This window comes from Syngnathus typhle, linkage group LG1 (genome assembly GCF_033458585.1).
Source record: "Syngnathus typhle isolate RoL2023-S1 ecotype Sweden linkage group LG1, RoL_Styp_1.0, whole genome shotgun sequence".
Classification (NCBI taxonomy): Eukaryota; Metazoa; Chordata; class Actinopteri; order Syngnathiformes; family Syngnathidae; genus Syngnathus; species Syngnathus typhle.
Genome location: NC_083738.1, coordinates 15263190 through 15276054, shown reverse-complemented (window position 1 = coordinate 15276054; position 12865 = coordinate 15263190). Strand labels below are relative to the sequence as shown.

At 37.5% G+C, this 12865-nt stretch overlaps 1 protein-coding gene across 10 annotated transcripts in view; it reads left to right on the top strand.

The window, feature by feature from the left end:
- The window catches only part of diaph2 (diaphanous-related formin 2), a 314194-nt gene that overhangs the window by 194035 nt on the left and 107294 nt on the right, over positions 1-12865 (top strand). For all 10 annotated transcript variants that reach the window (XR_009713933.1, XM_061273960.1, XM_061274039.1 and 7 more), the window contains one exon: positions 3484-3613. Coding sequence is in view for 9 of the 10 variants with exons in the window: in XM_061273960.1 (XP_061129944.1) it covers positions 3484-3613 (130 nt within the window). In the remaining variant the exon portion in view is untranslated. The remainder of the gene's footprint in view (positions 1-3483; positions 3614-12865) is intronic.

Here is a 12865-nt window from a genome sequence, read left to right as displayed (position 1 = left end):
AACGAAAAAAGCTTTCTTTCTCACTTGAGTCAATCAAATAAGTTGACCCCTGGGTGGCAGTTCTGGGATACCTAATGGGCTCATCAGGGAGGAGAAAGTTGATGATGGGAATGAGCCACACACACAAACACTCACGTACGCTTACACACCGCTCTCCCAGGGACGCACAGATCTCAGGAGTGAGCCTTATCACATTGATCATGTTCAACTCCAACGCGCAACACACCAGTGGGGACTGTGATGGAATGGAATTTAATATTGCTGCAATACAGTGTTTAAAAGAGAAGTGAATTATTGTTATTATCATAACGCGCTTAAACAATGTCAGATTTCCATGGCTAAAAAGGAGATCTGTGAGCCATCCAAATAAGAATGCTAATGATTAACAGAACTGAGGCTGCGTGCAGCACTAATGCAACATATTGGCTGAATAGATGAAAACATCTGCTCGATTACTCAAAAACATCCCTGGCGTACTGCGGGAATAACAAGCAACATTAAATAACAATTTGCCAGCTCTGCTTAATAATTAAAGATGTGGAACAGATTTGCGTTCAATTCAAGTTGAAGCGGTCCTGTTTTAAAGTGATTTGTTTTGTTCCATATTTAGGCCACACTGAAAAGTAGACAGTTGAAAGGCTGGGGTGGGGGTTGGGGAGTAAGCAGAATGTTCATTAAAGTAAATTTTATAGTTGACCAGTGTTGTTTTTCAAACTGCAATGTCACAAGAAAGAAGTGATTATTGTACAGAAGTGATGGATGTCTTGAATATGTAATTTACTCAAATTTATAGATGACCGCCGACAAAGGTCTGTACATACGTACAGTAAGTAAAAATCAAACGTATAAAAATAAACACAGTTAAAAGAAATTAATAACAAAAGCAGCAAATGAAATAAAACACTAAAACCAAGTTGAGCCTCATTCTTAGTCAAAATACATAGAATAAATGTATTTTAAGGCGACTTTCAAATACACTGGGTTTAGACATTAAATTGACAATTTTACAAGAATTAAGATGTATAATTTATAGTAATTATGTGATTATGACTAGTAATAAGAAGTATCCTTTTACATAAATATCTTAATTTTGTAAGAAAAAAGTCTAGAATTTATAATAATTATATTTTTTGAGAATGTATTAATTAAAAGTGTGTTTCATCTGTGTTGCATTTGTTTTTATTGACAGCTAATATAATGCATGCATGTCACTACTCAAAATATTTTTTCGCTCCCAAAGCAATGATGCATATTTTTTCCATACCCACAAAATGAGCAGACTTGTTTAGGAATTGGAATTCGACACACTATTCAGGTTGAACCATTATGAAGGCCATTCAGTGTAAAAATGGCATGTATATAAGAGGTTTTTACGGAGGTAAAATTCAACATGTATTGTCCTTGAAGGAAATGCATAAAACTGAGTGGATCTCCACCATCATCAGTTTTATTTCACCCCATTATGCATACAGTACATCCGTCACCCTTCATGTCAGAGTGTACTTGAACTCTAATCCCCATAAACACAAAGACGTAATAAAATATATTGATGCCGCTGTTTTTGTTACCAATCACATTCAAATGGACTCTCTAGTTAAGGTGTTTAATGAACAATATCCACTATGAACTGATTACACTTATTAGCATTTTTCCTCTGTTTAACAGAGGCATTTATTTATTCTATCATTTAGTTTTACTTCATTATTCTGCTAGTGTGGCAATGGGGAAACACACAATGACATTTATTCATTATACGTACACATGAAAATTAGTTTACGATAAGAAGAAATGTTAAGTGTGATAATGGCATCTGAAAACATCAGCTGAAAAAAATTACACGTCTCAGCACTCGGCTGAGAAACTCTGAGGAAGGTGAGAGAGCATGCCAAAACTAGTAAGGTAAATGAAAATGTTACCACATTGTCTAAAAAAAGGAAAAGAAAAACTGTCGATGTAATAATGGCAGGTTGAAGTATGACACTAAACACATTAAAATTCAAAGCCTGTAAATTGAGCAAACGATTGATTCTCACTTGATGAAAAGTCTGTGTCTGTGTGTGAGGGTGCTTTGCTGATAACATGGAATTGGCAAAATGTTTGTGCGTGTCTGGGTTATACTTGTTGTTGTACACACGGCCAGGTGCACATGTGTGGGCAAATCCAACTCTGGCTGTCTGCAGCCTGTATACTTTCGGTACAAGTACAAAGTGCTGTGTGGCGCTAATTAGTTTCCCGCAGCATGCCATTGGAGGAGCTTGGCAATCACAGCGGGGGAGGATTTCGGCATAACTTTTTTTTCTGTGCGTGGATATACAGACTGTGAAGACAGAGTTTCCGCTGACACAATTGTATGTTCAGCACAATACTTCAAAAATGGTGCGAGGTTTACATTTTCCCAGGATATTTATTTCCTTGTATATATACCGTAATTTCTGGACTATAAATCACCGTTATTTTCATAGATTGGCCCGGGGCAAGACACACTCTGGAGCGACTTATGTGTGAAATTATTAACACATTATTATATAATTTCACGTTATTTTCACACTAAACCGCAAGAAGGCGCTCTAGGCCTGTGTTGATAATTATGTTGAGTCTAACGTAAGTGACGTACAACAGGAAGCGCCGCATTTTCTTCCTCCGGAGTTCGCAGAATTGTTTAAAAGGGACACAGAGGATGAAGATTTCATTGGATTTAGTGATTTGGAGTGACATGGATGATTTGGTATACTTGTTAGCACGTTATTTATGCTAGAGTTATCTGAATAACTTTTTATATGTTATGTTAACATACCAGGGAAGTTCTCTGTTTGTTTGTGTCATGTAACGTTAGCATAGGGTACAATTATTCAACCTGTTTTTGCCTCTATTCTATTTTTATTTTAAATTGCCTTTCAAGATGACATGTCTATTCTTGGTTATGCATTTTATCAAATAAATTTCCCCCAAAAATGCGACTCTTACTCCAGTGCGACTTATGTCTTTTCCTTCTTTATTATGCATTTTATGGCTGGTGCAACTTGTACTCCAGAGCGATTTATAGGCCGGAAAATACAGTACTTAATTTTCTGTAACCTGTTTTACGGTGTCTATTTCATGTGACCCTTTGTATATCTTAAAATTGCCTCACTATGCTACCATGTGAATCCTCCCAACTCCTCCTTTTCCATAACATTCAGGTAAATTTCTGATAATTTATTGTCATATTTTATTCATTTGCCTATAAGAGGTTTATGGCAGCAGACCTTCAACTTGTTTCAATCCTGTAAATTCACATCATGTCGCAGAAATGTTTTTGATTCCTCAAAGACATTTTAACGTTTCAAAATGCGAGAAAAAAACAATCACAGACATAAATGAATCTAATCAATGTGTGCTTAGCCTTTCAGTAACTAAGCTGCTTAAAACCTCTGTGTGCGCTCAGATTGATGTAAACATTGGTAATAATGTAATTTTCCTTTTCTCCTCCTTTTTCTTTTGTAGCTTCGAGATACCAAATCAATCAGTCAAAACACAACGCTTCTTCATTTTTTGGCTGAGAAATGTGACGAGACATACCCAGAGATTTTGAGGTTTCCAGAAGAACTTGAGCATTTGGAGAGTGCCAGCAAAGGTATGTCGCATTTGTCTGTTTGGCCTTTATTTTTACAATCATACCATTGGTATATTGTACTGTATGCAATGACTTAGCATTATATCACAGGTTTTTTTATTTCAATGGAGAAGTGTGATTTACCTATGTCATTCAATATCTTTCATTGCTGATCACAGAAAAACTAACTAATTTGCAGCTGCGGCCAACTTGAGACCAGCCTGTGTGTGTCAGTATCGGCCGGTTTCACTCTTGCTATTTTTCTATGTTAATCAATGTATATAATTATTCATCTTTATTATGTGAAATTTAAGAAAACATTTTAGTGACTTTACATCTCCTTAATTCTGTTTGGCTTAGTCATAGCTATAATATAATGGCGCTGTTTGTTTGTCTTACAACAGTCATTTAGGCTTTGAGCAAATGTGTGCATTCTCATTAAATAATTCAAACATCTTAATTACTCATTTCATCTACTTCAACTGATTACGTAATTGACTCAGGCAGCTTGCTAGTGGAGGGTTGGCGGGTTTAATAGTGCTCAAGCATTGATGTCTATAGGCAACTTTTTTGTTATAAATCAGCTTTGTAAAACTTATTGAAGCAATTTAGTAAATTGTAAGACAGTTGAAAACAAATTGACTCGTGCCAAAGCTTTTTAGGAAATATTCAAGGACGACAAATGCAATTGACCTTGGCAGCTCCATCATAATAATAAAAATAATAATAATAATGTCCAACAAAACAAGCCAGTAGAAATGAAGAGTTTTTTATCCTTGGACAATTTTTGAGATTTCCAATCCTACCTAACTGGAGAAAAACTGTTTCACCTAAACTTATGATTTCTACGGAAGGGGTGGTAAATTTTATGTTATGTTATCGAGCTCACAATGCTCCAAGCTTCACTAGTAATCCACTCATTCATAACTATAAATATATATATATATATATATATATATATATATATACATGTGTAGGTGTGTGTGTGTGCGTGTGTGCGTGTGTGCGTGTAGGTTTTTCTCTCTCTCCAAGGCACAAAGTACTTTGCCCTTGGAGAGAGACAAAATAGAGAATATGCAGGGTGGGTTGGCTTTGAGGATATTAATACTGCTGTGAATATATCTATTATCCACATTTGTTTCAAAGCACTGCAGCATAATAAAGCAGCACCCATTTCCCATTCAAACTCATCGATGTACTTGGCTTTGTATTACTTAGACAAAATTTCTTTCTGGATGAGCAGGAAAGCAGAAGAGATCATTTGTCTTTCTGTTTCAATGAACTTGCGAGGGATCCTCGGGTTGAGATGATGATCCTCTTGTGCTGAAGCAGAAAGAGTATCGAACAGAAGACAGCTTGCAGAAGGCTTAATTTGGGCTAAAATAGCACTGCGAGTGAGCCCACAGTATTTTTGAACATATTCATTGAAGAAAAAGAAACATTAAAGAGGAACTTTAAAAATAGCATGCTGCACTCTTGTTATGTTTAATGTATTCATATGTTTTTGTTATTGTTTAGGAACATAATTATATTGATACAATAACTTGCATGAATGAAACTAATCAATCAAAATAAATGACTTAGATTTGGTTAATGTAAGATCACACATTGTGCACCAAGCTTCACATTTGGATGAATTTAACAAAATGCATATATGCAAAGTCATCATACTGTAATGAACATGTTTATGGTCACATGAGCATTTTTTTTTTTGGGTGACTGTTGCCAGGATCTTACTCTAATCAAGGGTGCTAAACACCTGTCCTTTGGGAATACTGCTGCTAAATACCGTGTTGGCCCGAATATAAGATGGTCTTTTTTGCATTGAAATAAGGCTGAAAAAGTGGGGATCGTCTTACATTCGGGGTCTAGACATTATACCCATTCACAACGCTAGATGGCGCCAGATATCTTTAAAGCAAATGCTGAACTTAACTCCCCAGGCCAAAGTGAACCCCTGTCACGAAGAATAAAAATAACGGTAGCACATAGAAGAAAAATAAAAAAATAGCGGTACGAAAGAAAAGAGAAGAAAATAAGAGAAGAGATAACAGAAAATGGAGATACTGTTCCTATGTTGATGTTAAAATGTTGGACATTTATGTATACAGTCCTCAGGCTCCCCAACAGAAGTCGGTTTATTTACATTTCAAAAACCAGAAGGCATTCATTTACAAATGTGATTTCATTAGTTTACATACGTATTTAAATGTTCAGATATTACAATGTGATACAGTTTTTGCACGATTTGAATGAGGCAAAATAACATGCTTTTTCTCTCGAATATATTGTTATAATCATTTGTTTCAGCTGTACTGTAATTATTTTCTGTATAAAAATTTAATTTGGTGTTCAAAAAGTATTTTTTCAAACTTGAGTCTTGAAAAAGAGGGGGTCGTCTTATAATCAGGGTCGTCTTATAATTGGGCCAATACGATAATATCAGTATTTATATATGTATCCTCCTTTTTCTTGATCTTAAAATACTTACAATGTATATAAAGCCCTATGGTTTTGACAATGGAAATGAAGTTTAAATCCTCACATCATCATAAACTTCCCAAAATGTCTGTCACTCCGGCTTCAAGTCTATATAACCATTAGTCATCATAGCCTCACAGCCATGGCTGGAAATGGAAACAATTTCCTCACTGGCCGTCTGAGGGATACTCGTCCCTGGAACCTGGAAGTAGCAATAGAGAAGGATCGGGGAGGTCAACAGTGGAAAAGGACAGTCTGTCATGAGGAATATTAGGAAACCGACCTGTCGAGCTTCCACCAGCTCTGGATGAGCGATGACTTCCAGAATATTCTTTCTTTCATTTTTTGTCTGTCTCGATTCACGGTGAGGCCAAAACGATTGCCTCTTCTTAACATTTATGGTTAAGTATTTAGAAATGAGACTTAAGAGTAAACGGTAAGGTAAGGTCACTGGGCTCAAAATTGTTGTATCCACTAGGTAGCTCATATACTGTCCTCAAACTAATTTGCAGTTGATCTTTAACTTAGTGATCTTTTACAGTCTCCCTCCAATTAACCTGACCTGGATAGATGAGACTATCATATCCACAAGCATCTTCCTCCAAAAAGTTCCAATAAATTGACAACATACGAGTAAGAATCATGGTACCTCATCAATCCACACAGGTACCATGTTATGTCGCGACATGTAGCCCATTTCCACCTATTTATTCAAACCCGCTGTTGCCAACTGCAGTCCAACGCTATCCTACATTCGGAACATGGTCACAAAAGATAAGTGGTGGCTCTCTCCCCTCCCTCCTGGACATTTACAACACCTGCCTAGCTTGAAAAGCAACCTGCTGCAGAGTGAAGAGGGCTTCCCATTCCTCAAATAGCAGCCTGAGTCCCGCGCCATATGGGAGGAGATAGCCGGATCTGATCAACTGTAGCAAGGGAGAGATCCATCAACCAGGCTGTTGGGAGACCCCGCTCCTTGGAATTCAGAAAAAGACTGGTCCACAAACTATTATTGTCTCTGTATAGCCAACAACTTTACTACAAAAAACAAGCTTTCTGCCATTTCACACTAAGATGGAACTTTACACTTTCATCTTAGGAAACTTTCATCTCACAGTTGTCAATGTAATACTGGTAATCAATTAATTTGTCTCACAACTAATTTGGTGTAGCAACTAATGTACATATTTTTTAGTTTCCTTGTATTTGAACTTTGGGTTTGTGACATATAAGGCCTGGTTTTCTTCTGTTTTATGTTTGCTACATTGTGTCTTTGTTTTTGGACTTCAATTTGAGTGATTCCATATACCGTAAATTCCGGACTATAAGCCGCACCGGACTTTAAACCGCACCAGCTAAAATTGGGGGATATTTTAGTTTTTTTTCTTATATAAACCGCACCGGACTATAAGCCGCACGTGCACACGCGTCTTTTTACAAGGAAAGACCGTTCACAGAAAGCCCTTTTAAAGTTTTAATAACATACTTTAATATGTCTTTCTAAACACTGCCTGTGACGAAGGGTTTAGAGCCCTTTGACGCAGGTCACCTAGCGTGCATTCCTACTAAAGCTCATAATGGTCACAAGCAACACAGCCAGAATAAGCAGCAGCCATAGTAGTGTTTCAAAATAGTATTTTTGTTGTTGTTTTTTTATCCAAGATACCGCAGTGTATAAAAGTGATCAAGTCATCACGAAAATCACGAACAAAATCCTTATAAAAGCCGCACTTGACTATAAGCCGCAGGGTTCAAAATTTTGGAAATAAGTCGCGGCTTATAGTCCGGAATTTACGGTACCTTGTTTTCCTTATTACTTTGTTTTTGGAAAATATCTTATTTCCCTCTCTTGTTGTAGTTCATATACTCAGGTGTTGAAATTGGCTGAGGTTGCGTTTGTGTTCACAATGAGAAAACTGAACACTTCCCCCTCTTCGGCTGATTCAGACCAAGAAAGGGAGTGGTGTATAAGCAACCTTATTGTAGTAAGAGGGTTTCTTTTATTCATTTTAAACAAAATTAGATCCGTACTCATTATTACTTAGCACAGGATGGTCTCGTACTGTACCAGTCCCCTGTCCAATCTTCTCGTGCCACACTGAATCTAATCATTTCGGTAATATTTACAATAGTGTTTTTGGCATTTATTCCCAAAGGAGTTGATGGATTATATGACTTTGATTACATGCATCATCTGTGTTCTACTCAGGATGTTTGTATTGGTGGGAAAGGAAAGGGTAAAAGGCCTTAGTATGGGAAGGAGCAAGTGATGATTGACCTACAATTTGCCTGTGGATTTAAGAATGTCATGTAAGGTTTAACATTGTTACCTTCCAATGTGGAAAGTGCATTGCTTTGCTTGTTGCTTGTTCTATTGAATTGAAGGTGCATTTTTTTTTACAATGCACTCATCATATTTAGGCAAAACAGATTTAAATCAACAATATTTAAACACAGTACTCATTGGCATAACAGTTTGCCAGTTACTATTAATAATTTCCGAGAGAAACCTCTTAGAGCTTGTCAGTCAGGACATTCTGATAACACAGATAATTATAGGAATTGTTGTACAAATGAGCAGGAAATTGAGTTTTATCCGGGGAGATCCCTGCTTCCTCCAGATAAGGCTCTGTTCAAGCCTTACAAGAATGGCGCCACACATTTGTAATATTGACTGACTCCCACCTATATTTGATGTGTTTGTTTTTATTTGATGCTTGTGCGATGGCTCAGGTCAGACAGTAGATTTTTGTTATTGTAATTGGTAGTTAATCTGTGATTTTTTAAATGTCCCCTCTGTGGGACAGTTTATTTTCAAATTTACCATAAGTGGAGGTGTTATGTTTTTATTTCAGAAGCCAAGAATGACTGGTCTGGCTTTTTTGTGCTAATTAAAAATCCACGGAAAGGTACAGCTCTGAAGGAGAAAAACAGAAATGCTTGAAAGTAGGTTATCTACTATGTTTCAGAGTTTAAGATCTTGTTCGTAATACTCCAATATGCTTAAATTAGTCAGTGGTACAAACATTCATTTTCAGCCTGGACACAGAAGAGTACAAGAGGGTGTTTTGTTTTCAGGACAAATTAGCATTAGCTAGCCAAAAAAAACAGCTTTTGAAAATCAGCACCATTTTGATTGCTTGGTAAAGTTGTCAACACCGTTTTTGAAGGGTTCATATTTGTGCTCAAATTTCCACATTCAGATCAAAGTATTATTTGCACATTGGTCAGTTTGCAGTTTGCAGTCACATCTGTTTACCGGTGGAGTGCTAAGTCCTGCCGCCTTTAGTTCAGCCTCTACTTGTCATTGTAACAAAAGCTGTGTCACCATTAGACCAACAGTATGTGGGTTGGAATAAGAGTAGACCCCCTGCTTTTAACAAAACAAGAAAAAAATGTGTGCTAACTGGTATAATTATTGATCCTCAAGTTGTCTGACAAATGAATGTCAGAGTCAGGTATTAAGATGATTTGGAACTGTTTTAAATTGTTTTATTTTCCAATTTAAAAATGTTGATAGATTCCATGATGCCTTTTTAAGCAATGGGACAGTGAAAAATGTCACTCTTTTGTGCCAATCGTACTTTTCTGAAGCTCTCAGCACACAAATGACAGTATGCCTCAAGCATCATGACAGACATGTTATTTAGGCACACAGGCACCAGCTCATTGGCTGTAAAGTGCCTCTGTTCTTACTAGCTCCATTCCTCCGCTCACTCACAGCTTCTATTGACCACTCTTTGAGGGAAACCGTGTCTTCGACTTAAATGCTGTCGTAAACCGGGCAGCTCTCACTGACCCCCACGTATCAATGCCGTGGGAATTGATTTTGGATACTAGATTGGATCATTTTTTTATCATAGGCTGTCATCAATATATAATTTAAAGTCATTGCCTGAAGCCAGTGCCTCACATGCCCCCTCATTTGGGAGTTGACTGCCGGTTCCCTTTGGAGGCAATGCATGCCATTACATCAACCATCTCTAATGATATATACGTAGGCACTCACTTGCTGCATTACAACATTGACCACAGTTGTAACATGTTTAGGGTCTGCTAAGACCACACATATCTATGGGCCCAAGGCAGAACACAGTTCAACATGCCTGCATTGTTGTAGTGACCAAATTGTGGTTGAAAGTGAATCAGTATTTTATTTTTTAATGTCTTTATCTTCTATCATCTTTAGTGTCTTGTTTGCTTTCAGCTTGGGCAATTACTTTACTCCTCAGGGCTCACCAGTACGATCATTTGCACAATCAATATTCAATTGATTTTGCTAAAAAAATAAATAACATAAATGAGCAATGAACATCTTGGAACATTTTTCATGTTGCTGATGAATTTAAAATAGGAAAAAAAAATGTCGTCATAGTCGTTTTAGTCCTCACAAATAGTGAGTCTGAAAGTTGTATGGCTTGACAATAAACATTCATTAGAATAAATGGTAAATGATAAAAAAACTAGGGTCGGACAATTTCAGTTCTACTTACATTCTACAAATAATCTGCTTCTTGGTTGAAGCAACAACCATTATTTTGGCAATGTATGACAACCCATACATTAAAAACATCTTCACATGTGGCAGGTTATTCAAGTTGCTCTAGTGAAAAGTCTTAAATTCTCCTTCTCCGAATACAAGCACAGAATATTTTGAAATAAAAACAGCCCACCAAAAGCCCACACATTCTTTTTCAGTTAACAATGACACTGTGGTGTCTTGGTAAAGCTATTTTTTCTCAGTTTTGCCTCAGGATCGCATAGCAGCTGAGACCGTCACTTTCAAAGAAAGGTCTGTTTTTAGTCTAGCAACTGAAGCAGAGGTAAGGAGGGATAGAATTGATTGTTGCAGGCATCCATGAGATAAGGCCCCTGATGCTGTCTGCTGCGTTCATCACCAGGTGGCCTTTTCTGTGTGTGCAATTCTGCGATGTTGATTTGTTAAGTCATAATAGTGTAAGCAACCATTCTCAGGCAGGGCTGCCAATACAATTGCAAGCAGTGGGTATTATGTTTCATGTCAAGCCCATTACTGTTTGCAACCTTTGCTGCACACTTGGAGTGCCTTCATCTTTACTTTTAATGAGTTCTGTTCAATGCGTTGAGTTTGTTTGTTACACCTAACCTTTACACTGTGCAATTAGAAGAGACGGCAGAGCCTGAAGTCATATGACTTGACTCAAGTCATACACGAGTTGCCATTTTTAGGACTTGCAAAAATACTTCAATTTGACTTAGTTTTCAAGAGACATAACTTCAACTGACTTTTTTTCATTCATTTCAACCTGGCAACACAATTAGTGTCACTTGTTGGTATGACACGGCTATCTCAACAGCAACACCACTAGGAGCTGTGCCTAAGATTTAATTGAAATTAATGTACCATCTTGTCGATGGCATCAGCAAAAATAGCAAGACAAAATGCATGGTTTGCACCTCACCGAATGAAGACAGAAAAACCGCAATGTCTAACTTCATTTGGCACCACAAAACCCACAAAGACAGGTACGTTGACGTCCCAGTTTAGCTTGCAATACAAATACCAGTCTGGGGATCTGTAAAAACATTTAAGTACCGCTAAGTAACATAACTAGGGATAGAGTGGTTTGTGAAAACTGCCCAGACTTTTTGTTTTGACTCTAACCTTAACCCGATTCAGTTTACATGTGGGTTCACCTGCACCTCCCTTTCCCCATTTAATAACAAGGGGAATCTAATTACTTTCAGTCAGTTGTGAGTAGAAAAAAAGTTGTTGAGACATATTTTGAATCAAGATTATCATTGTGATGAAAGCTGGTAAAAGGGTTTGGTGAAACGAGAGTGTACCCTTAACCAAGACTTGGAATTCCATACCCTCAAGAAGCATTGTAGCTAGTGGAAATGCAGGAGAACGGTCTCCACATCCACTTAACTAATTTCTGATAACAATTCTGCCTTCAGATATATGTTGCCAAAATATTAATGCTACTTTGAAGGTAGATATTATGTTTGTATGGTTTATTTTGGGGGGGTTACATTGGAGAATAATAATAGGACTATGATGCCAGAGACAGCCAAGCCTCGAGATGTCGAATCTTACAATAGGCCTTTTGGCTGCAAGCAAAAAACATCCCTTTCTAAATACTGCCTAAATTAAAGCAAAGGATAAGGCTTCTTTGGGCTACATGATTACTGCACCTCCCTGCATTTTTTGTCTTTCCGTGTTCTCTCTCAACTCTTCTGGCCTGTAGAACCTGAACAAATGATCTCATTATTTGAATTGCCTTCTTTGTGTCCAAACGGTTTAATTAGCCTCCATTTGTGATTTTAGTTTATCCCTTCTTACCTCAACATTCGCTTTGTCTCATCACTACTTGACTGGGCCCTTGACTGTGTGTGTGTGTGTGCGTGTGTGTGTTTGTGTGTGCGTGTGTGCGTGTGTGCGTGGATGTGCGTGTGTGTGCTTTTACCTCTGTGAAGGGATATGAATTTTTTAGGCACTCATATGTAGGTCGAGACCTAACAACAAGCAGAAGTAGAACAGGTACTGACTCAGCTCACCAAACGTATTACCGTGTTTTCCGCACTATTAGGCGCACTTAAAAACTTAAAATTTACTCAAAAAACCACAGTGCGCCTCATAATGCAGAGCGCCTTATAATTGGATCAATTGATTAATCTGTTGATCCATACTGGTATTACACGGCGCTCTGCCAAAATGTTTCAGTACGTCATAGTACGACTAGTAAATTACAAGGTTGCATCGCTTTCCAGCATTACGGCAACCTATAGGCTAGAATTAGGGGTGTAAAT